The sequence below is a fragment of the Ziziphus jujuba genome, chromosome 10, assembly GCF_031755915.1.
Source record: "Ziziphus jujuba cultivar Dongzao chromosome 10, ASM3175591v1".
Lineage (NCBI taxonomy): Eukaryota > Viridiplantae > Streptophyta > Magnoliopsida > Rosales > Rhamnaceae > Ziziphus > Ziziphus jujuba.
The window spans coordinates 25,387,683-25,413,034 of record NC_083388.1 but is presented as its reverse complement, the minus strand read 5'-3'; the positions used below and the strand labels follow the sequence as shown (position 1 = coordinate 25,413,034).

The 25,352-nt window shown below is 35.6% G+C and overlaps 3 protein-coding genes and 1 long non-coding RNA gene across 4 annotated transcripts; all 4 read right to left on the bottom strand.

Moving 5' to 3' along the window:
• Positions 1-655: 655 nt before the first annotated feature.
• Positions 656-3,808, bottom strand: LOC107412366 (F-box protein PP2-B10). The gene is made up of 4 exons (XM_016020133.4): positions 3,552-3,808; positions 2,606-3,056; positions 1,479-1,597; positions 656-1,387 (listed from the first exon to the last, which is right to left on the bottom strand). Exons 2-4 carry the CDS (start codon positions 2,945-2,947, stop codon positions 970-972), a joined length of 879 nt encoding a protein of 292 aa, XP_015875619.1. The 5' UTR covers positions 2,948-3,056; positions 3,552-3,808; the 3' UTR covers positions 656-969.
• Positions 3,809-4,933: 1,125 nt separating this feature from the next.
• Positions 4,934-10,164, bottom strand: LOC125421125 (uncharacterized). Its single transcript, XR_007239293.2, has 3 exons — positions 9,882-10,164; positions 8,060-8,208; positions 4,934-7,955 (listed from the first exon to the last, which is right to left on the bottom strand). It is a non-coding gene; the product is annotated as an uncharacterized LOC125421125 (long non-coding RNA).
• A 683-nt stretch (positions 10,165-10,847) lies between these two features.
• On the bottom strand, positions 10,848-13,257 carry LOC107412341 (F-box protein PP2-B10). The gene is made up of 3 exons (XM_048469073.2): positions 12,816-13,257; positions 11,741-11,859; positions 10,848-11,642 (listed from the first exon to the last, which is right to left on the bottom strand). The coding sequence occupies exons 1-3, from the start codon at positions 13,092-13,094 to the stop codon at positions 11,255-11,257; spliced, it is 786 nt and encodes a 261-aa protein (XP_048325030.2). The 5' UTR covers positions 13,095-13,257; the 3' UTR covers positions 10,848-11,254.
• Positions 13,258-21,531: 8,274 nt separating this feature from the next.
• Positions 21,532-24,444, bottom strand: LOC125418799 (putative F-box protein PP2-B12). Its single transcript, XM_048463355.2, has 3 exons — positions 23,837-24,444; positions 22,391-22,509; positions 21,532-22,294 (listed from the first exon to the last, which is right to left on the bottom strand). The coding sequence occupies exons 1-3, from the start codon at positions 24,317-24,319 to the stop codon at positions 21,799-21,801; spliced, it is 1,098 nt and encodes a 365-aa protein (XP_048319312.1). The 5' UTR covers positions 24,320-24,444; the 3' UTR covers positions 21,532-21,798.
• Between the last annotated feature and the right edge of the window lie 908 nt (positions 24,445-25,352).

The window sequence follows — 25,352 nt, the reverse complement described above, 5'->3', positions numbered from 1 at the left end:
TACCATCATCATGCCAAATAGATGTGCAGTTTTATCTTTTTTGTTAATAAAAAATAACCAATCCATCTTTTACATTCAAAAATAAAAAATATAAAAAATCACTATTCAGCAATTTGATACGGCTCAACTTTTATCCTTCAACGAATTTTACTTAGAATTCGTAAAACACTACTGGCTCTACAAACTCCTCATACGGTTTGGTTTATTAATTATCTGCATTTAAATGGAATAATGTTAGTAGGTTCTAAACCCGTAAGAACTAAGAAATTGAGAGTGAGTGGGAAAAAGAAATGTATGGAAATGGTAGGATTATTTGTTGTGTATGAATGCCATGAATACAGCAAAGGTACAATGTTCCATACCAAGGCCTTTTTTTTTTTTTCTTTTTTCTTTTTCTTTTTTTTTTTTGGTTTCTTTTCAGGAGTAGTAAGTGATGAAGGGTCATTACCAGAAAAAGAAAAAAGTGATGGAAGCAACTTGGATGGTTGTATGGCAACAATGAAATGGTTATGAGCTATGACCAGCCTTTAAATTTGGTGGTGAAAAGTAGATGCTACGTTTGGTACCAACAGTTAGTTTATTTGGTTCAATTGTTTTTTAACTGCGACACAATGAATTTGGATATTGATTTGCCTATAAGAAGGGAAAAACCTAATAATAATAATAATCACTGCACTTTTTGCCATTCAAATTCTCGTTCTTAGCAATAAAAGACTTGTATGTACAAGATGCTAACTTAATAAGTCATCTATGAGAATGAATTTAGCCACCGTTTTCATCGGTAAGAGATCTAATCAACGATAAAACATTTTAATTTCAGAATGACATAAACTAGCACGTCTATTTTTTAGACGATGAAAACACTTGAAACACTGTATGCACTCGAACACAAAGGAATTCGAGATTTTAAAACGACGAAATCCACATTTGGCATACTTAAGGGGGGGGTATGGAAATGCAGTGACATCTCTAATTTATTACTCCTCTTGGTCTGATCTCGATCCCTTCACAAATGAAACCTCTCTTCCAGTGACAACGCCAGATCTCAAGAACCCTCATTTCCAACTCACCATCTTGTCCATCTCCTCCATAGTAGAAGTCACCCAGCTCAACTTCCAACCACCCATCTTTTCTCTTTTTTGGATATGTACCATTGCCATTCCTATGGTGTCTTTTGGCATCCAAATACACATTCCTCTTGCTTCTTTCGCCCCCAACAAGTCCAAAGGTAGTCTCCACTGGCAGTTGTTCAAATCCATGTGCACTTTTAGTAAACTTGAATACAAGGTAAGCCGCATACGTTGTCAATGGAGATAATATACGAACATCAATCTTGCCACGGATCTCGAACCAACACACATCGATAAGCTCGGCCACCTCAGGAAACCTGTTTTGAGTACAATGAACATTCAGTCTGTGAAAACCATTGCAATATATGCTTCAAAACAATAAACAAAATATAAGAGGGCAAAAGAGACCTTGCTTCCGGCAGAGAAATCCATCTCCAATACATTGGAGTATCACCCCAAATGATTAATAGGTCCCTTGCAGAGATCATGTAGCATTTCTTACCACTCGATTTTTCCAGTGAAAAGCTCTGATTAATGCCAAAAAAACTTTTGTCAGATTTCAATTTTGCACGTGCATACAACTAAAACCTTGAGTGAGAAAATCTAATGAATCCAAAAAAAATAAATTGTTCTTAGTGACAAGCATAGAAATATAGACACATCTATGAAGCACAAAACAAAGCTATGTTTTGAATGGATACACCGAAGGTGATTGCGACTGAGACGAAAACTAAGCCACACATCCACATCAATGTAAAAAACAAGGGGGAAATAGCAGAGTCTTGTCGTAATTGAAGTTCAACACATGTAGCGTGAATTGTAGAGAAAAGCAATCAGCAATCAAAACCCACCAAACGATTGAATTGAAAAAGAAATATATATATATATATATATATATATATATATAGAGTAGTTTCATGGTGCAGACCGATCATTGTGTTTTCAGACATTGGAGCTTTCACCTTTTGCTATTAAAGTAAATGACACGGGTTGACCCAAAATAAAAAGCCTTGAAACAAAGGAAAACCTCACTTTTTGTAAAAACTAATCACCAATGCTAACATCCATGAACAGGAGAATTAGTCCAACTAGAAGAAACTAAAAATAACTGGATCCTTATGGACACAAAATTAAAAAAAGAACAGAACTTTATTATTATTGTAATTTTTTTTTGCTGGACATAAAAAAGAAAAACTAAATGCCCAATTTTAAAAAAGAAAAAGCACCTTTATACATAGGCATCGAAATTAGATTCTATTAAATTATTGGGAATGGCTCGGTTAATTGGAAAGAAAGAAATCGTGACAGAGGAGTAATTTTTTAAGATTTTAATTTGCCTACGAAGAAGCCACTAAAAACATATTTCAAGCGCAACCGAATGCGTATACAAAGCGATATAATTCAAAATTATAGAGAATTTAATGAAAAACAAATATATATATATATATATGCCAAAAAAAAAAAAAATCAATTTTCAGATGCTCGCTTCAGAAAATGGAGAAAAAAAGAAAAATAAAAGGGGGTAAAAATAATACCTTCTTGCCATCGTCGATGAGGAGCGGAGAGTCGCAGAGAGAAAAATAGAGGTCTTTCTTGGAAGGACAAGGAGGAGGATAAGGAGAGCGAGAGATGATAGAGTAGCAATCGGGTGGCAAAAACCGCTCCCAAACGGCGTTTGATTCAGCGGCCGACCTAAAAGCCCGCGAAATCAAAGAGGAACGACACGCATCGCGAGGAGACGTGAAGGAGATGATGTTGGCAATACAATCTCCAGGCAATTGATTAAAATAATCCACCGCCTTATCGTCGTCGTCGTCGTCTTCGAATATCTTGATCTCTGTTTCTCTATTGCTTGGCCTTGCCATGCACACTCCCATTCGAACAATAAGAAATCACACACACTGTTGTTCTTGCTTATTCCTGTTCTTTTAGAAGGGTCTGGAAGAAATCTTAGCGGTTAAGTCTTTGACCCTCAAAGAAACAGCCCTGATTCACAATAGCAGCCACAAGCAGTGTAAGAATAAATTCAATTGGCTAAAAGACGAAAAGTATTGCTTTTTGCACGACCTAAATTTCTTCTTACATTGCAATTTCATTGGAAAATTACAAAAAATCCTTTTATTTATTTATTTATTTTCTTTTTCTCTTTGGGTCAAATTATTTCTCCCTCGCCCTGCTATAAACACGGTACATCGGCGCTTTTGCTTGAGAAAGTGCTAAATGACCAAATACTAGCACAATTCATAACAGTGAAAACCCATCAAGAAAAGCATAGGAATTGAAACAGAAACCAAATAAAATATCTCAGGCTTTCTCAAAAACAACAACTCTTTTGTGGAGATGGAAGCTGCAGTGTCCACGCCTCACACAAAGGGTGTGGGTCTTGTTCCTCCTCTTACCCAAACTATTTGTTCCCAGTTATACCAATTTCAGATTTCAAAGAAATGAAACATCTACGAGACAGAGAGAAAGAGAAAGTACCATTGAAGCAGATACAAATGTAGAAGAAGTAAAGCAGATACTCTTATGGGTTCGTCGGGAAAAAAATTTCGGTGTTTATGGCAGGCCACCAGGCTATGAGTGATGAATTTGGAGGCAGAGACCGTCAGACACAGCGAAGAGAAAAGAGAAAACGATGGTTTTGTAATTTCATATAAAATGGGGTGTGAAAATAAATTTTAGTCTTGCAAAAACCAGCATTTAAAAAAACAAATAAAAGGGTACTTTGGAAAATAAAAATTTGAAAACTGTATTGAAATTTTTTAGTAGTGTAAGTAAAAACTTCTCAAAGACGAATCTCCACCTAATTAGAAATAAATAAATAAATAAAAATAGATTTAAGCTTTAAAAAAATCTTTTACCGACAGAAGTCCACTCTCTCTTCAACACGACACGCATTATCTATACCAGCGCGTGACACCCAATATATATATATATATATATATTTATTTGTAAAGAGGGAAACATCCACTGAAGATGACACGTGTAAGCTTGTGGTATCTCCAAGTGCCAATCTACTTGAGATTTGAGGATAACAAGAGTGTTTGGCATAGCAAGTTCTTGGCTATAAAGGTTTTCCAATTGAAAAACTATTAAATATTTTGGTTTTTTTTTTTTTTTTTGGTTGAAATTGAAAGGGGAGTTATATTAACAAAAAATGACAACTATATAAGACACGTTACCAATGAATTAGGGAGTAAATAACATACCACATTCCTAATTTATAATGTTTACGAAGTTTTTAGAAATAGAAAAAGGAGAAACAGGGCCATAGTCATCAAAGGGAATATTTTGGTTGTGAGTTTGAAAAGTATTTTGTGATTTTATTTAATGTTTTTTTTTTTAAATTTGTATTAAGTTTAAAGTGGATTTTTTAAAAAGAAAATTAAAAATTTTAACTTTTTATTTTGATTTAAAAAATGATTTTATCAATAAATAATTATTGGTCAATATTTATTTTTTTAATTAAAAAAATTTATGACAACCAATAAATACTTATTATTCAAAAATAAATAAACAGACTCTTAGATAACTAATTAACCATGATAAAGAGAGAAATATGGTCATATACATGTGATGAAGAATTGTTGGAGGTGTTAGAAAAAGGCATGTGCCGCTTTGAGCAGGAGCATGTGATCTTTTTTGGAAGAGGTGAGACTTTCTGATGTGGCAAAGGATTTGTAATTGGTTTTCTGATGATAGTTTGTAATTATGAATCTTAAATTGATTCCTTATTTAAAATTTTAAATCTTATAATATATGAGAAGATAAAATATATAAACCAATATCCATTCATCAATCACCCTGTGAATTTACCCCAAAAAAAAAAAAAACAAAAAAAAAAAAAAAGAAAACCTATTCCGTTCCTCTTGCCAACACACAATATATTGATCAATGTTTTTCGTGACATTCAATTGTTATAACGAGAGCTTTGGCCAACCAGCACTTCTCTACCCTCTAGAGACTCTCAGCCTTGTTTGAGGGTATCATTTCGATCTTCTGTTGGAGTGAAAATAAACTGGGATGAAGCACACATATTAAATTTCATTAAAAATTAACAAATCAACTTTTGGATAGCATCAAACCATGCATCAAACCATAAGCTTCAGCAACCTCCGGAATGTCTGAAGGACATCTGACTGACTTAATTCGAAGCATTTTTCCCTGCTGGTCTCTTGCCACTATCCCTACCAGACTAGAATCATCCCTGATTGCTGCGTCTGTATTAATCTTGATGCATTGTATGGGTGGTTTGCTTCTGGCTGGCCTGCAATGTATCACCCTGAGACCTCCCAGACAGCGTGTGGCTACATTTTGAGCTTCTTGAAATCTAATTTCCAGCCTGCAAATAACATCATCCAAACAGAAAATCTTGTTTTTGAATAAGGAGCTGTTCCTTATGTACCATATCTGATCCCGAATAAGAGTTGCATAAAGGAAAAACGTTGCATGGTCATCAGCACGAACAGGTAACACTTGAGGATGGGTTGGATAGAATCAATAATTTCTGTTCTAACGGTTGATCTTCAAGAGAGTCCCACTTTTTGCTCCAAGGTGAGGCAAACCATAATGCCTTTGCAACCTGGCAGTGGAAGAATAAATGACTATCTGATTCTCTACAACCACAACCATGCACACACGTTTGATTGTCGATCAACATATTTCTGTCTAAAAGATTGGAGGCAGTGGGCAGACCCTTGTTGGCCAATTTCCATAAGAAAATTTTTACTCTTTCATGTCTTTTAGAGGCCCATAAATGTTTCCACCAAGGAGAGCTTGAATAATTTTTCCAAACTTCCATGTGAAAAGCTGACTTGACTGAGAAGCAACCGTTCGAGTTTCCACACCAGATCAATTTGTCGTTCATACTTTGGTTGATACAAGGGATTTTGCAAATATTTCTAACAGTACTGCCGTCAAACAAACTTTTGAGCTTAGAAACATTCCAGTTTCCATCCCGAAGTTTAAGCGAGTTGACCATTTGTACGTCACTATTGCCTCCATGCAAGAGAAGGGTGGGCTTAAACTCTGGGTTGTTTGGGACCCAAGGGTCCTCCCAAATATTGATGTCAGTCCCTTTCCCTATTCTATAGCACAGACCATTCATTAAAAGTTTCCTGGCAAGCAAAATGCCATTCCAACTCCAAGAATTGCCTTTCTTTTTCTTGCATCTCAAGAACGTACTGCTTGCATAGTATTTTCCTTTTAAAGCCTTGACCCACACTCTATTGGAGTCTGTGACCAGGTACCATCCAAGTTTGCTTAGAAGAGCTTGATTCATATCTTTGAGTCTCCTTATGCCGAGACCTCCGGCTGCTTTGGGTCTGCAGATGCGGGACCAGGAGATGGGAATAAAAGTCTTCCCCGTTTCTCATTTCTGCCAAAGGAAGTTATTCGCCAACTTCTCAATATCATGACACCAACTGGAGGGGAGATTGTTTGCAGACATAGCATAAATGGGGATGGCGTTGACGATAGATTTCACTAACGTGTACTTGAGATAATAATTTTGCCTTCCAACCTTGTAGCTTGGCTTCAATCTTCTGTTTGAGATCCTCATAGGCCTTGGAATGATTTCGAGCAGAGAATAATGGGTTGCCTAAGTATTTTGATTCCTTGGACAACTCATTAATGCCTAATAATTTCTTAACAATTGCCTTTGTTTTTCCAGCTACACTTTTGGAGAAAAAACAGCCAGACTTGGACATATTCATTCTTTGGCCTGTCCATTTGCAGTATTTAGTGATACAATCAAACAATTCCCTTACCTCACCCGGGTTTGCTCTGCAGAAGAGGAGGATATCATCTGCAAATATCAAATGAGAGATGCCCGGCCTAGATCTTCCTAACTTGATACCATGAATTTTCCCTTCACCTTCCAATTTCACTATCATCCTTGAGAGCAGCTCGGGGTAAATGATGAAGGGGAGAGGGGGTCTCCTTGTCGGAGTCCTCTGTTCATTTCGATTTTGCTAAACACACTTCCGTTTAAGAGGAGCTCCACAGAATCCGATGCCACGCAGCGCAGCACTAAGGTAATGAACTTGTGGGAGAAGCCAAATTTCGATAAAATTCTGGTTAGAACAGTCCAATCCACTCTATCATAAGCTTTCATCATGTCTATCTTAAAACCGACGATTCCGTTACCTTTTTTCTTCTTCTTCATCGAGTGAATAATCTCATTCACTAGGATTGTGTTTTCGCCTATCCATCTCCCAGGTACAAAAGCAGTTTTTAAGAATTTTAATAATTTGGAAATAGGCCGGTGAATAACATGCATGCACATGAATCAAAATTTACGTTCCTTAAATAACTGCTGGAAAAAGTAAAAATTCAAAGGCTGGAAAGGCTCCAAATATAGAAAGGAAAAACTACAGAAATCTTGTCCCCCAATTTTTTTTAAGAACCCACATTTAGGTGCAGAAAATGGACACCTTCCAAAATGTCCACCCAAAACTCCACATTTTTCTCCAACATCTTGTTTAACCTAAAAAATGGCTTCCTTCTCTAACAACCTCTTCTTCTTTTTCTGATTTCCTTCAACTTTCTTGGAGAACCCTCAATCGGTTAGGCCTATTTTCAATCCGCTAAGTTTCTAAATTACCATTTCACAAAGTTTTGGTTTTCTTTTTATTTTTCTCCTTTTTACTTGTTTTGTTTTTCACGAACAAGATAAGGGGATCAGAGAAATTAATATTCATCAGGAAATTCTTGTCCTATAGCTAATAGATGATCTATCACAGTAAGAGAAGCATCTTGTACAGTTAAAGCATGATCAGACATTTATCCACCAGCACAAGAAGCAGCAAAGTCACATGATTCAACGCTTTTTTGTCATGCTTTATATGGAATTAACAATGGTCCAAAAATGCTACCATTTAAACACTGCCACCACATAAAACCTCCCATCAGATAAAGATGCTGCAGTTGAAGACAACAGGGAAATTTTTGTAGGAAACCAGAAGAACTAAATGAAAAAAGTACTATACCAGGACTAGCCACCAACTGTACCAGGACTAACCACCAACTTCAGGAAGAAAGGATGTTATGTTGCTAGGATAATATTATTGAAATGAAAATCCTCTTGACAGTCTTGGGTGAATGAATATCTTCAGGAAAAGAAAAATGATCAAGGCACCTGCAAGCCACCAGGAAAGAAAAATAAGCATCTTATAATTCACTTATAGTCATTGTTCTGTAGGTATCAGTTTGAAAGAAGAAAAGGAAAACAAATAATCACCCTTTCCCATCAATAACCAAGCAAACAAATTTAACCGCCAATGTTTAAGGATTTCAAAGCCAATTCCTTAGAAGGAAACAAACTGTACATATGCAGTTTCATAGTTTGAAATAAGTCCTAGTTAGATTTATGTGAAAACAAGTCAATATTGATCCACGGAGACTTAATTTCACAATATTTTTAAAGTAGTTTCTATTTTCTTATCTTATCCTATATAAAGATCCATTTTGTGTTAAAAAAAAAATAATAATAATTTCTCCTTTTTTCTTCTTTTTTTAAAGGAAAAAAAAAAAAAAAAGAAGAAGAAGAAGAAAGCAACTGCAGGTTCATCAGGATTTGCAAAGATATCCAGCTATGTGACAGGGTTAGTGGTCAGATAATACTATCCAATATCATAAAAAGCATTTAGAAATTAAACCCAATATGAAGGGCCTAAATTGCACAGAAAAGTGCAACAACGCTGTATATGCATCACTCTGCAAGTGGAAAGACTTTTGTTAGCTGTATGGTAATGACTCTTCATCATGATACTGATATTATCATATCAAACAACTTCTCCAACAGCCACCAAACAGAAAAGTAACTCAGTAATTTAATCAAGAAAGCCAGCCACCCGCAACGGAAGCCTACTTCTTCTGATTATTAAAGACATAACGTTAAATACAGAGCTAGCTGTTCAAACAAATCAAGCTACCTGTGTTAATTAACCGACAAGTAGATCTGTCTCAGAAAATCTTCTATTTTAAAGTATCACAAATAAGCTCACTTCCCCTTACTGGCACTTCTAGCAGATTCAATATCCAATGTGCATAAGTAGTGTTTTAGGCTAAAGGCATATTGTTCTATCACTTCTTCCTTAAAATCGATTCTATTAGTGGGATATTCACCATTTGCTCATTCCATCATCCCCAAATCAATGTGTAAAATATAAAAAATAAAAATTGAAAATCACAGTTTAAGGTAGAGTATAATGCAAAACGCCACTGACACTGGATTCAAATGCATCAAACGCAGTGCTCTTCTCTGCAATCTGTGTAACAAATTTAAGTGTTGACGTCCTAAAATCCAGTAAGATATTCTGTTTCTACCCTAAAATCACCTAAAACCCAATAAATCTTAGGTCATATTTTGCCAAATTATATTATCCCAAATCAAAACCCAAAACCAGAATGATAGCAATACACTGAAAAAATATATAAACCACAATTGGCCTCGAAAAGAGTGCTCGAAATATGAAGTTGCGCATTCTCGAAGTGGATCCAAGGATGTCAATCTGCAGATTCCAATACCCAAAAGCTCAAAATTCAACATTTTCAGGTCGTGGGTTCTCAACCATTTCCTTATAAATCCTTGTATTGACGATTTGGTTAATGTTTATGGATACGAACTCCTCAAATATCGGAGGATTATTTCTAAGAAAAGAAAAAGAATATATATATATATATATATATATATATATATATATATTTTCTTCTAAGTTAGTGATTTGACGGGTTTTGGCAGAAGAAAAAGAAGATATTAAAAATGCAAAAAGTAATAAACAGAATGAAGAAAAGGAGCAGAGAAAGCACCTGGTGGCAGTTGCAGGCATCAGTTTCTGGTTCAGTTCGCTGCCGCTTTTGGGTCTTTCTTCTCTCTCAAATTTAGTGCCTAAAATTTTGGTAAAAGAAAACAAAATTCTATTTTCCAATTATCTTTTGGACGAATTTTTTTTCCCATTTTAAAGCAAAATTACAATATTTTCATTCAATCTCTTTATTGAGATATTAATATTCATCAAATTGTACATTAAAATAAAGGATTAAAATTTTATATTACTAATTTCCGAACACCTCCGAATTTTCTTACCATCATCATGCCAAATAGATGTGTAGTTTTATTTTTTTGTTAATAAAAAATAACCAATCTATCTTTTCCATTCAAAAAAAATTAAAAAAAAAAATTCAATATTCATCAATTTGATATTGTTTTGCTCTACTTATATATTATGGCTCAACTTTTACCCTTCAACAACTTTACTTGAAACACTACTGGCTCTACAAACTCCTCATATGGTTTTGTTTATTAATTATCTGCATTCAAATAGAATAATGTTAGTAAGTTCTAAACCCGTAAGAAATAAGAAAATTGAGAGTGAGTGGGAAAAAGAAGTGTATGGAAATGGTAGGATTATTTGTTTTCGAGGCTAGTTTATGAATGCCATAAATACAGCAAAAGTACAACGTTCCATACTATGGCTTTATTTTTTTCCTCTTTAATTCTTTTGTTTCTTTTCGTGATGAGAGTGCCATTACCCATAAAAAATTAAAAAATTAAAAAAATTAAAAAATTAAAAATAAATAAAAAGTGATGGAAGTGACTTGGATTGTTGGATGGCCGTGAGCTGTGAGGCTGAAATTTGGTAGTGAAAAGTATATGCCATACATGGTACCAACAGTTAGTTTTTGCCCACAAACTTCAGTTGGTTCAATTGTGTTTTTAAAAGCGACATAATGAATTTGGATACCGATTCGCCTACAAGAAGTGCAAAATAATAATAATAATAATAATTACTGCATTTTTTGCCATTCAAATTCTCATTCTTAGTAATGAAAGTCTTGAATCTACAAAATGCTAACTTAATAAGTCATCTATGAGAACGAATTTAACCACCAATTTCATCGGTAAGAGATCTAATTAACGATAAAACATTTTAATCTCAAAACAACGATATAAACTACCACGTCTGTTTTAAGAGACTTTTAGACAATAAAAAAACTTCAAACACTGACATTTGGGATGCTTAATTATGATATTTTAGCAACATTGAAGCTATTGCTTCATTGCGAGGAGAGTTAAGTCTTTTTCCTCTCTACATCCCCAGCAACTAAACCTGGACACAACCAAAAAAAAAAAAAAAAAAAAAAAGAACTGTGAACAATTAGCATGGAACTGCAAAACATCTCTAATTTATTACTTCTTTTGGTCTGATCTCGATCCCTTCACAGATGAATCCGCTCTTCCAGTTACCACGATTGGTCTCACAAACGCTCATTTCCAACTCACCATCTTGTCCATCTCCTCCATAGTTGAAGTCACCCAGCTCAACTTCCAACCACCCGTCATTTCTCTCTCTTGGATCCGCATCCAAATACACATTTCTACTGCTTGTTTCTCCCCCAACAAGTCCAACGCCAGTCTGCACTGGCACGTCTTCAAATCCCTCTGCATCTGTAGTTAACTTGAACACAAGGTAAGCCGCATACGTTGTCAATGGAGATAACATACGAACATCAATCTTGCCACGGATCTCGAACCAACAAACATCCATAAGCTCGGCCACCTCAGGAAACCTGTTTTGATTACAATGAACATTCAGTCTGTGACAACCATCGCAATATACGCTTCAAAACAATAGCCAAAACATAAGAGGGCAATCGATGAGAGAGACCTTGCTTCGGGCAGAGGAATCCATCTCCAATAGTCCGGAGTATCACCCCAAATGATTGATAGGTCCCTTGCAGAGATCATGTAGCATTTCTTACCACTCGACTTTTCCAGTGAAAAGCTCTGATTAATGCCAAAAAACACTTTTGTCGGATTTCAATTTTGCATGTGCATGCAACTAAAACCTTGAGTCAGAAAATCTACTGAATCCAAAAAACTAAATTGTTCTTAGTGACAGGCATAGAAATATAGACACATCTATGAAGCACAAAACAAAGCTATGTTTTGAATGGATACACCAAAGGTGATTGCGACCGAGACATAAATGTACAAACAAAGGGGAAATAGAAGAGTCTTGTAGTAATTGAAGGTCAACACATGCAGTGTGAATTCCACAGAAAAGCAATCAGCAATCAAAACCCACCAAATGATTGAGTTGAAAAAGAAATAAATAAATATATATATATATATATTGTTTTTTCAGACATTGCAGCTTTCACCATTTGCTGTTAAAGAAAATGACCATAAGATATACAGTATATATGATATAATACTTGCAAAAAGCGCAGAAGACATTAATCAGGAAAGTATTTTTACACAGGTTGACCCAAAAAAAAAAAAGCCTTGACTTGTTGTAAAAACTAATCACCAATGCTAAGATCCAATGGACAGGAGAATAAGTCCAAATAGAAGAAATTAAAAATAATTGGATTCTTAAGGACACAAAATTAAAAAAAGAACAAAACTTTATTATTATTATTTTTTTCTGGACATAAAAAAGAACAATTAGATGCCCAATTTGAAAAATCACCTTTATACTTTCGCATCGAAACTAGGTTCTATTAACTTATTGGGAATGGCTCGGTTAATTGGAAAGAAATCGTGACAGAGGTGCTGACAACGATAATTTTTTACAATTTTAATCGAAGAAGCCCCTAAAAACACAATTTTAAGCGCAACCGAAAGCGTATACAACGCGATCTAATTCGAAATTATGGAGAATTTAATGAAAAACAAATATATATACATACAAAAAAAAAAAATCAATTTTCAGATGCACGATAGGGGGGTAAAAATACCTTCTTGCCATCGTCAATGAGGAGCGGAAAGTTGCAGAGAGAAAAATAGAGGTCTTTCTTGGAAAGACTAGAGAGATGAGGAGGGGGATTGGGACAGCGAGAGATGATAGAGTAGCAATCGGGTGGCAGATACCGCTCCCAAACGGCGTCGGCTTCAGCGGCCGACCTAAAAGCCCGCGAAACCAAAAAGGAACGACACACATCGCGAGGAGACGTGAAGGAGAAGATGTTGGCAATACAATCTTCAGGTAATTTTAAAAAATAATAAGCCATGCTCATTCCCTTTCGTTTTGCGCTGTAAAGGAAATGGATGTCTCTTTCCTCAATGTTTCTTTTAAAATAATATATCTTATAGTAAAACCCTTGCGATCCGACCAATAATTGACAAAAATAATAAAATATATAAAAAGAAGCTTGATGAAAGTTGGAGATATGGATAAGGATTACATGTCAGTAATTGTGCACACAGGTTCCTCTGGTTAGTTCCTGAAATTGCTAGAGTCTTGGGCTCTGGTATTGGGCAGCCTCTTATTATTGGTGTTTTTATTTGGGCTTTTGTTATCTTGGCTAACATCTCCCGGGAAGCTAAAGGGAAGGCTCCACATTTAGCTTTAGCTTGACACGTAGCCATTGAAAACAACATGCGGGCAGTGGTTCTGTGAATTAGATCAGCAAGCTGCTCCTAAGTGGGTACATGGTGAACGGCCAGGTCATGAAGTAAGATCTTGTCTCTCACAAAATGAAGATCGAAACAGGATTTAGAGCTAAAGAAGTGGCATTTATGTTGTCACACGAGATTATGGAACAGTGGGTATGTGGAATTTGGATATCACAGAAAAGATGTTGTAAGCATGCTATTTCAGAGGCTGTGGAAGCTAAGGCTCGGTACTCATTCTCAGTGCTTAATCTAGAAACAACCTTATGTCTTCTGGCACTCCCAAGAAATCGAATTGCAGCCCATGTATATGGCATAGCCACTGGTGGATCGACGGTCGTCAGGGTTAGCAGCCCACTCAGCATCTGAAAAACCAAGGAGATTGAAAGACGTAGAAGGTTTGATGTGTAGGCCAAGATTTATGGTTCCTTGTATGTAACGGAGTAGCCATTCGCAAGCTTGCCAATCTAGTAGGTGTTCCTTGTATGAAACTGACTAAGATGATTGACAGAATATGAGATTTTTGGGCAGGTGAGAGTGAAATATTATAAGGCACCAAGTGCTGCAATAAAGAGTTGGCTTGTCAAAAGGATTACCTTCAAAGTTGGAGAATACCAGAAATACTGATTGGTGTGTTACAACTCTTGGATGTGACTATGTTGCTTTTGGAAAGAAGACGAGAAGCATATTTGGACTAAAAGACATATATGCCTGATAAGTCTTATACTTCGATGTCCAAAAAATAATTCAATTCTCCAAGTTGTTTGAGAGTAAAGGTAGAGTGTAGATCATCTTGTAATTTTTGAAGTGCCCGCAAAGAGTTTTCAGTGAATAATGTGTCATCGATGTATACCAACATTAAAGTATACAGGCCATTATAATTATAGAGATAAAATAATGATACATCTGCGCATGAATTGGTGAAGCCCCATTTAAGGAGGAATTGCTGTAACTTGTCGAACCAAGCTCTCGGTGTTTGTCGAAGGCCGTATAGAGCTTTATGTAACTTACAAACATGATTGGGTCATTGTGGATCAATGAATCCTTCCGGTTGTTGCACGAAACAGGCTGAGAAAATATACCATTAAAAAATACGTTATTTCCATCATTTTGAAGAATTGGCCAATTCTTTGACACAGCAAGAGAAATGACACCTTGGTGTTCGGTGATGTGAATGGAACTTGTGTTGTGAGGCGTGAAGGTGCTTTATTATAATGAAGAAACAAAGATGTGTAAAGAAATTCTTCCTCGTTAAAAGTGATGCCGTGTGGTATAGACTTTCCCTAGTGCTTTATTATCCTAATAAATTATTTATTATCTTTCTGTTTTATTAATTTTTTTATTATTATTTTTTCATTTTGGGATGTTTTATTTTATTTTAACTGGAGGAGGGAATAGGATCCTCCTAATCTCATGGTCTTTTTTTTTTTTTTTAAATAATAATAATAAAGCCATATCTTGTATTAAATTTAAATTTAGTGCCAAAATTTTTTATAAAAGAAAACAAAATTCTATTTTCCAATTATCTTTTGGACCTTTTTTGTTTTCCCATTTAAAGCAAAATTACAATATTTTTATTCAGTATCTCAATTGAGATATTAATATTCATCAAATTGTACATCAAAGTAAAGGATTAAAATTTTATGTTATTAAATTCGGAATACCTCTGAATTTTCTTACGATCATCATGCCAAGTAGATGTGCAGTTTTATCTTTTTGTTAATAAAAAATAACTAATCTATCTTTTCCATTAAAAAAAAAAAAAACACTATTCATCAATTTGATATTTTATTTATATATATATGGCTCAACTTTTATCCTTCAACGAATTTTACTTAAAATAAGTAAAATACTACTGGCTCTACAGACTCCTCGTATGGTTTTGTTTATTAATTATCTGCATTCAAATAGAATAATGTTAGTAGGTTCTAAACCCGTAAGAAATAAGAAAATTGAGAGTGAATGGCAAAAAGAAATGTATGGAAATGGTAGAATTATTTGTTGAGAGGCTAATGTATGAATGCCATAAATACAGCAAAAGTACACTGTTCCATACCGAGGCTTTTTTTTTTTTTTTTTTTTTTGGGTTTTCTTTTCAGGAATAGTAACCCCAAAAAAAAAAAAAAAAAAAAAAAGATAAGTGATGGAAGTGACTTGGATGGCTGGATGGCAATAATGAATTGATTATGAGCTATGACCAGCCTTTCAATTTTGGCGGTGAAAAGTAGATGCTATATTTGGTACCACCAGTTAGCTTTTGTCCGTAAACTTCAGTTGGTTCAATTGTGTTTTTAACAGTGACACAATGAATTTGGATACCGATTCGCTAATAAGAAGGAAAATAAAAAAATTAAAAAAACCGAAAATTTACTGCATTTTTTATCATTAAAATTCTCATTCTTAGTGTAAAGAAATAATCCTCAAGAGTCGAGGAGTGTTGAGAACTGATGTGCATCTGTTTAAGCTTGTGCATAAAGGAAGTAAGAAACGATGTCGTTTTGGATACAATACAGTTATATCGTTTTGAGAAGAAGAACGATAGCGTTTTGCATCTGGTTTAATGATATAAGTAGGACGGTGTCGTATTGGTTCAATGGTGGTTTTATCTGAATAACAGAATCACGTGCAGGCCATGTGGATTAGTTATGGTGGTTATATGAAGGGCTAATTATCATTGGTCCACGTCATTTTGGATTGCCACATCAGCAACAGCAATACTGGATATAAATAACGACCTTCGTCCTTTTTCACTTACTTCTGGTTTTACAGATTGCAGAGCTAAGGAATTGAGTTTGTTTTTCAGTGATTTTGAGAGGAAATTGAGTTCTTCGTGTTTTGTACAAACTCATTGAGATAATCTGTAGGTGTAGGAACAATTTCTTTGTGAAATTGGCTAAGACAGATTGAGTGAGGGTGTATGTGGGCTTACGGGTTGGTTTTGGGTGTTGTTCTGAGTGATTCACCATTGAAGAACCTGTGAAGCTCTTATTGTTCTCATATAATAATAATAGCAGAAGCTCAGAACCTGAGCACGAGGACGTAGGCAATATTTTGGCCGAACCTCGTTAAACTGTGTGTGTGTTTTTCTTTGTTTTTAAGTTCTTGTTCTTGCTGCTTTCCACAACAAGTGGTATCAGAGCAAGGATAGGAAGGTTGGTGGAGATTCTGTATCAAGAACTCATATGATCAAGAATGGCATCAAAGATTGAGGTGGAGATCTTCAATGGCAAAGGGGACTTCCTGCTTTGGAGGAAGAAAATGAAGGCTGTTCTTGTCTAGATGAAAGTAGCAAGAGCCATAGATGGAACGTTCTCGGCAGATCTCTCGGAAGACAAGAAATTGGAGATGGATGAGATTGCTCTAAGTACGATCATTCTTCACTTGTCAGATAATGTGCTGAGAAAGGTAGATGATGTAACCACCACTTCTGAAATGTGGCATAAACTAGAACAATTATATCTGGTAAGGTCTCTACCTGATCGTATTCTTTTGCTTGAGCAGTTTTTTGGCTTTAAGATGGACACCAATAAAGATTTGGACTCTAATCTTGATATGTTTAATCGTTTAATACTTGATCTTGCTAATTGTAAAGTCACTTTTAGTGATGAACACAATGTTGTGATTCTATTAAACTCTTTACCTGAGTCTTATAGAGAGGTCAAAAATGCCATAAAGTATGGCCGTGATTTCTTGTCCTTAGATATGGTGATAAGTTCTTTAAAATCTAGGGACATTGAAATGAAATCTGAGTCTAAGGCAGAAGGTCTTAATGTTCGAGGAAGAAGTCAAACAAGGACTTTTGGTAATTCTGAGTTTAAAGCCAAGAGTAGAGATCACTCCAGATCCAAATCAAGAACTAGAGGTCGAAAATGTTATTACTGTAAGAGGGAAGGTCATATAATGAGATTTTGCTACAAGAAAAAGAGAGATGACAAAAGTAAGACTCAGGTGAGTAGTGATTTTGCTACTGTCACCTCGAGTGAAAAGTCTGGTGAAGTTCTTGTGGCTGACACTGAACAAAATAAGACTGAATGGGTTCTAGATTCAGGGTGTTCATTCCATATGAGTCCTATACTTGATATTTTTCAGTCTTATAAGGAATATGAAGGAGGACAAGTTCTCCTTGGTGATGATCATTCCTGTAAAGTTGTTGGTTTAGGTAATGTTCAATTTAAACTAGATGATGGCACTGTTAAGACTCTAAACTCAGTTAGATATGTGCCTGGTTTAAGGAGAAATTTAATTTCTCTTGGAATGCTTGATGAGGCTGGTTATACCACTAAAACTGAGAATGGAAAAATGAGAATTTCAAAAGGCTCTTTTGTTGCTTTTAAAGGCATTAAGAAAAATTGTTTGTATGTTTTGCTTGGTGAGGCTGTGTCTAATTCTTGCAATGCTTCAATTCAGACTTCTGCAGATAAAACTCTACTATGGCATAATAGATTAGGCCATATAAGTGAAAAAGGTATGTATTATCTGAATAAGCAACAAGTTTTTGGTAAGGATCAGATAAGCAAATTAGACTTTTGTGAAAATTGCATTTTAGGTAAGCAACATAGGCTCAGTTTTAATTTGAATTCAAATAGAGCTAAAGCTGTGCTTGATTATGTTCATACTGATCTTTGGGGTCCTGCTAAAGTCTCCACTCAAAGTGGAAACAGGTACTTTATGTCTATCATAGATGACCATTCTAGGAAAGTGTGGGTCATCTTATTGAAGTCCAAAGATGAGGCCTTCAATAAGTTTAAAGAGTGGAAACTACTTGTTGAAAGACAAGCAAATAGAACAGTAAAGGCTTTGAGAACAGATAATGGTCTTGAATTCTGTAATAGGGAGTTTGATAATTTCTGTAAGACTCAAGGAATGGTGAGACACAGAACTGTCAAGCATACCCCTCAGCAAAATGGTGTTGCTGAGAGGATGAATAGGACCTTGCTCGATAAGGTCAGATGTATGTTAGTGTCATCAGGCTTGCCAAAGTTGTTTTGGGGTGAAGCAGTTATGACTGCTATGCATCTTGTTAATTTGTCACCATCGACTGCTTTAAATTTTGAAACACCTGAGTATGTCTGGTCTGGAAAGTTGCCAAATTATGATAATTTGAGAGTGTTTGGATGTGCAGCATATGCACATCAGTCAGAAGGTAAGCTTGAACCTAGAGGCATCAAATGTGTTTTTCTAGGATATCCTCAAGGTGTCAAAGGCTATAGGCTGTGGGTTAAGGACAGCAATGGTTTTAAAGTCATTGTTAGTAGAGATGTCATTTTCAATGAAAATATTATGCCTTGCAAGAATACTAACAGTGCAGGTACTGAAAGTGAGCAACCACAACACATGTCAAGGCAGATAGACTTGGTAATACCTGAAATTGATTTTCAAGACAATGAGGGAAGTGAACCAAAGGAATCATCATCAGAAGCTGAAGTCCATGGAACTCCTGAGCATTCAGAGTCAGAATCAGATGAAGAAAGGCAAGGACAACAGCTTTCTTCACCTTCAAGAACTGTTGCATCACCAGGTTATCTGTTGACTCGAGATAGAGCCAGAAGGAGGATTATCCCAAATAAGAGATACAGCTATGCAGATTTTATTGCATATGCTTTAGTTGGATTTCAAGAATTCTCTGATAATGAGCCTCAGAATTATAAAGAAGCTATGAAGTCTTCAGAATCATCAAAATGGAAGCAAGCAATGGATGAGGAAATGCAGTCACTTCATGATAATCATACATGGGACCTGGTGTTGGCACCTGCAAAACAAAGAGTTGTCGACTGTAAATGGATTTATAAAGTTAAGGAAGGGTTGACCAAGTCAGATCCAGTGAGATTCAAGGCCAGGTTGGTAGCAAAGGGTTTTACTCAAGTTGAAGGTGTGGATTATAATGAAATCTTCTCACTTGTAGTCAAATATACCACTATTCGAATTATTCTCTCTTTAGTCATACATTTTGATTGGGAACTAGAACAATTGGATGTAAAGACTGCTTTCCTTCATGGGGATTTGGAAGAAACTATTTACATGAAACAACCAGAGGGGTATGAAGTGACTAGAAAGGGTGGAGAGTTAGTATGCATGCTAAAGAAGTCTATCTATGGTTTAAAACAGTCACCAAGGCAGTGGTATAAAAGGTTTGACACCTTTGTGGTGAAGGCTGGTTTTATGAGGAGCAACTTTGATAGTTGTTTGTACTTCAAGGAGACAGCAAGCTCAAATGCTGTATTTCTACTTTTGTATGTGGATGATATGTTGCTGTCAGGACCAAATGCAAAAGTAATTGATTCAGTCAAAAGCTTACTAAGTTCAGAGTTTGATATGAAGGAGCTTGGTCAGGCAAAAAGGATTTTGGGTATGACAATCGAGAGGGACAGAAGAAATAGAAAAATGAAACTGCATCAGACTTCATATGTTCAAAAGATACTGTCCAAGTTCAGTATGAATGAAGCTAAACCTGTATCTGTGCCACTAGGTGGTCATTACAAGTTGTCAATGGAACAGTGTCCTAGTAATGCACAAGAAAGAGAAGATATGATCACTGTACCATATTCAAGTGCAATAGGTTCAGTTATGTACCTTATGATCAGTACAAGGCCAGATTTGGCTTATGCAGTAAGTGTGCTTAGCAGATTTATGTCAAATCCTGGAAGGAGCCATTGGGATGCAGTAAAGTGGCTCTTAAGGTATTTAAAACTCACTGCAAATGAAGGATTGGTGTTTAAAAGCAGCAAAGATGGAATAGAATTGCTTGGCTACACAGATGCAGATTATGCTAAGGATCGAGATAAGAGAAAGTCAATCTCAGCATATGCATTCACTGCTTGTGGGAATTGTGTAAGTTGGAAGTCACATTTGCAAGCCATAGTAGCTTTGTCTACTACAGAGGCAGAATATATGGCAATCACAGATGCTGAAAAGGAAGCAATATGGATTAAAGGTTTACTGTCAGAACTTAATATGTTGCACAAGGCTGTCATACTCTATTCAGATAGTCAAAATGCAATACATCTTTCCAAGAATCCTATATTTCATGAGAGATCCAAACATATTCAAATTAAATATCATTTCATACGGGATATGGTGGAAAGGAAGGAAGTCAAGTTAGAGAAGGTACCTACAGAACTTAATCCTATTGATATGGGTACAAAAGTTTTACCCCTGAGCAGGTTTAATTCATGTAAAACCTTGCTCAATATTGGGTAGGCTAATGTTGATTTAAAGGAAGATTGCAAGGAGGGTTCACAGAGTTTCTGCTATAATTACACTCTTGAGGATTAGGTGGAGAAATGTAAAGAAATAATCCTCAAGAGTTGAGGAGTGTTGAGAACTGATGTGCATCTGTTTAAGCTTGTGCATAAAGGAAGTAAGAAACGATGTCGTTTTGGATACAATACAGTTATATCGTTTTGAGAAGAAGAACGACAGCGTTTTGCATCTGGTTTAATGATATAAGTAGGACGGCGTCGTATTGGCTCAATGGTGGTTTTATCTGAATAACAGAATCACGTGCAGGCCATGTGGATTAGTTATGGTGGTTATATGAAGGGCTAATTATCATTGGTCCACGTCATTTTGGATTGCCACATCAGCAACAGCAATACTGGATATAAATAACGGCCTTCGTCCTTTTTCACTTACTTCTGGTTTTACAGATTGCAGAGCTAAGGAATTGAGTTTGTTTTTCAGTGATTTTGAGAGGAAATTGAGTTCTTCGTGTTTTGTACAAACTCATCGAGATAATCTGTAGGTGTAGGAACAATTTCTTTGTGAAATTGGCTAAGACAGATTGAGTGAGGGTATATGTGGGCTTACGGGTTGGTTTTGGGTGTTGTTCTGAGTGATTCACCATTGAAGAACCTGTGAAGCTCTTATTGTTCTCATATAATAATAATAGCAGAAGCTCAGAACCTGAGCACGAGGACGTAGGCAATATTTTGGCCGAACCTCGTTAAACTGTGTGTGTGTTTTTCTTTGTTTTTAAGTTCTTGTTCTTGCTGCTTTCCACAACACTTAGTAATAAACGTCTTGCATGTATAAGATGCTAACTTAATACGTCATCTATGAGAATGAATTTAACCACCATTTTCATCGGTAAAAGATATAATTAACGATAAAACATTTTAATCTCAGAACAACAATATAAACTACCACGTCTGTCTTAAGAGACTTAAGAGACTTTTAGACAATAAAAACACTTGAAACACTTGTATAGCACTCGAACACAAAGGAATTCGAGAATTTAAAACGAAGAAATTGACATTTGGCATTGCTTAATTACGATATTTTAGCAACATTGAAGCTATTGATTCATTGCGAGGAAAGTCTTTTTCCTCTCTATACCCCTTTTGGTCTGATCTCGATCCCTTCAAAAATGAAACCTCCCTTCCAGTTACCACGCTTGACCTCAAGAACGCTCATTTCCAACTCACCATCTTGTCCATCTCCTCCACAGTAGAAGTCACCAAGCTCAATTTCCAACCACCCATCTTTTCTCTCTTTTGGATATGTACCATTCTCATTCCCTTCAGGAACACATGATCGAGAATCCAGAATGGTGCTCCGATAGTTTCGACCAAGCCTTCTTGGCAAAGTTGGGTACCTCTGCCTCCTCCTTCTTTCGGCATCCAAATACACATTCCTCTTGCTTGTTTCTCCCCCTACAAATCCAAAGGTAGTCTCCACTGGGAGGTGTTCAAATCCATATGCACTTGTAGTAGACTTGAATACAAGGTAAGCCGCGTACGTTGTCAATGGAGATAACATACGAACATCAAGCTTGCCACGGATCTCGAACCAACAAACAGCGATAAGCTCGGCAACCTCAGGAAACCTGTTTTGAGTACAATGAACATTCAGTCTGACAACCATCGCAATGTACGCTTCAAAACAATAACCAAAATATAAGAGGGCAATCGATGAGAGAGACCTTGCGTCGGGCAGAGGAATCCATCTCCAATACCTCGAAGTATCACCCCAAACGATTAATAGATCCCTTGCAGAGATCATGTAACATTTCTTACCGCTCCATTTTTCCAGTGAAAAGCTCTGCCAGAAAACACTTTTGTCAGATTTCAATTTTGCATGTGCATGCAACTAAAACCTTCAGAGTAAGAAAATCTAATGCATCCAGAAAAATAAATTGTTCACGGGCATAGAAATATAGACACATCTATGAAGCACAAAACAAAACTATGTTTTGGATGGATACACCAAAGGTGATTGCGACTGAGACGAAACTAAGCCACGCATCCACATCAATGTACAAACAAAGGGGAAATAGCAGTGTCTTGTAATAATTGAAGGTCAACACATGTAGTGTGAATTCTTCAGAGAAGCAATCAGCAATCAAAACCCATCAAATGATTGAATTGAAAAAGATATTACATATACATATACACATATACGAGAATTGTATGGTCAGACCGTTTGAACGAAGTTGCATGCGAAACAGGAACAAAACCGACGCAAAGCTGAAGCAAAGTCGATATTTTTAGAAAGGCGATATTTTTTAGAAAAGCCGATTTTTTTTTCTTATGTAGCGTCGGATTTTACTCTGAGTGAAAAATCGATTTTTTTTTTTTTTTTTCTCTAACAGGCTTTTCTCTGGTCCGCATGTGTTTCTATCCCCGTAGCAGGACTCTAAAAAAAAAAAAAATATATATATATATATATATATTGTTTTTTCAGACATTGCAGCTTTGACCATTTGCTGTTAAATAAAATGACCATAAGGTACACGGTATACATGATATAATACTTGCAAAAAGCGCAGATGACATTAGTCAGTAAAGAAAACCTCACTTTTTGTAAAAACTAATCACTAAGGCTAAGATCTTACGGACAGGAGAAAAAGTCCAAATAGAAGAATCTAAAAACAATTGGATTCTTAGGGACACAAAATTAAAAAGTAAAAAAGAACAAAACTTTATTATTATTATTATTATTATTATCATTTTTCTTTTCTGGACATAAAAGAAGAACTATTAGATGCTCAATTTCGGAAAAGAAAGAGCACCTTTATACTTTCGCATCGAAATTAGGTTCTATTAAACTATTGGGAGTGGCTCGGTTCATTGGAAAGAAATCGTGACAGAGGTGCTGACAATGATAATTTTTTACGATTTTAGTTTGCCTACGAAGAAGCCCCGTAAAAACACGATTAATTTTTAAGCGCATACCGAATGCGTATACAAATATATATGCAAAATTATGGAGAATTTAATGAAAAACAAATATATATATATAAATATATATATATGGAGGGGGGGGGGGGGGGGGGGGGGGGGAAGAACCCAAAAATCTCAATTTTCAAATGCACGATTCAGAGAATGGAGTTTTAAAAAAAAAAAAAAAAAAAAAAGGGTAAAAATACCTTCTTGCCGTCGTCGATGAAGAGCGGAAAGTCGCAGAGAGAAAAATAGAGATCTTTCTTTGAAAGACAAGAGAGAAGAGGAAGAGGAGAGGGAGAGCGAGAGATGATAGAGTAGCAATCGGGTGGGAGAAACCTCTCCCAAACGGAGTTAGATTCAGCGGCCGACCTAAATGCCGGCGAAACCAGAGAGAAACGACACGCATCGCAAGGAGACGTGAAGGAGATGATGTTGGCAATACAATCTCCAGGTAATTTATAAAAATAATCCACCGCCTTATCATCGTCGTCGTCGTCTTCTTCTTCCAATTTCTTGATCTCTCTTTCTCTATCGTTTTGCGTTGCCATGTTCATTCCCATTCGTACAAAAAGAAAATCACACACACTGTTATTCTCGCTCTCTCTCTCGATGTGTCTCTCTTCCGCTTCTCCTTTTATACCATACATTCCTGTTCTTGTCTCGCGTCTGTCTCTATATATATACATGGAAGGGTCTGGATGAAACCTTAGCGGTTAAGTATTTGATCCTCGAAGAATCAGCCCTGTTTCACAATGTCAGCCACAAACAGGGCAATAATAAATTCAATTCTCTTTTTCTTTTTCTTTTTTTTTTTCTTTTTTTTTTTTGAAAGGGCAAAGAGACGAATCTCTGCCTAATTAAAAACAAATAAATAAAAATAAATTTAACCTTTAAAAAGATCTTTCACTGTCAGAAGTCCACTCCCTCTTCAACATGACGCGCAGTATCAATGCCAGCGCGACAACCAAAAATATATATATATATAAATATATATGTATATATATTTTTTGAAAAGAGGAACATCCACGTAATATGACACGTGTACGTTTGTGGTATCTCGAGATGGCAATCTATTTTAAATTTGAAGATAGCAGGACTGTTTTATAACAAGAGCTTTTAGTTGTAAAACTTTTTCGAATAAATTGTAAGAAAAATTTTTATTGACAAGTTTTTGGTGTTTAATTATCAGTTTAAAAAGTATTTTGTGAGTTTCATTTAATGCCTTTGAATTTTCTGTATAGATTTAAAGTGAGTTTTTTTGAAAAATTTCAAAATTTTAGCTTTTTTTATTTTGATTTAAATTTTTCTTTTTTTATCAATGAGCAGTTATTGATTTTTAACCAAATATTTATTTTTAAATTAAAAAAAACTTATGACAACTAATAAATATTTACTATTCAAAAATAAATTATACCCAAAAATAAATTATACCAAACAGAAATTTTTTTTTTTTTGGGGTGAATATTATACCAAACAGATTTTAAAATAACTAGTTAACCATGATTCATTACCAAAAATAAAAAAATAAGAAAAATAAACTAGTTAACCATGATGAAGAGAGAAATATGGTCATGTACATGTGATGAAGAACTGTTGGAGTGATAGAAAAAGGCATGTGCCGCTTTGAGCAGGAGCATGTGATCTGTTTTTGAAGTGGGGTGACTTTCTGATGTGGCCAAGGAATGGGTTAATTGGTGTTCTTTCTTGTGTTTCTTTGTC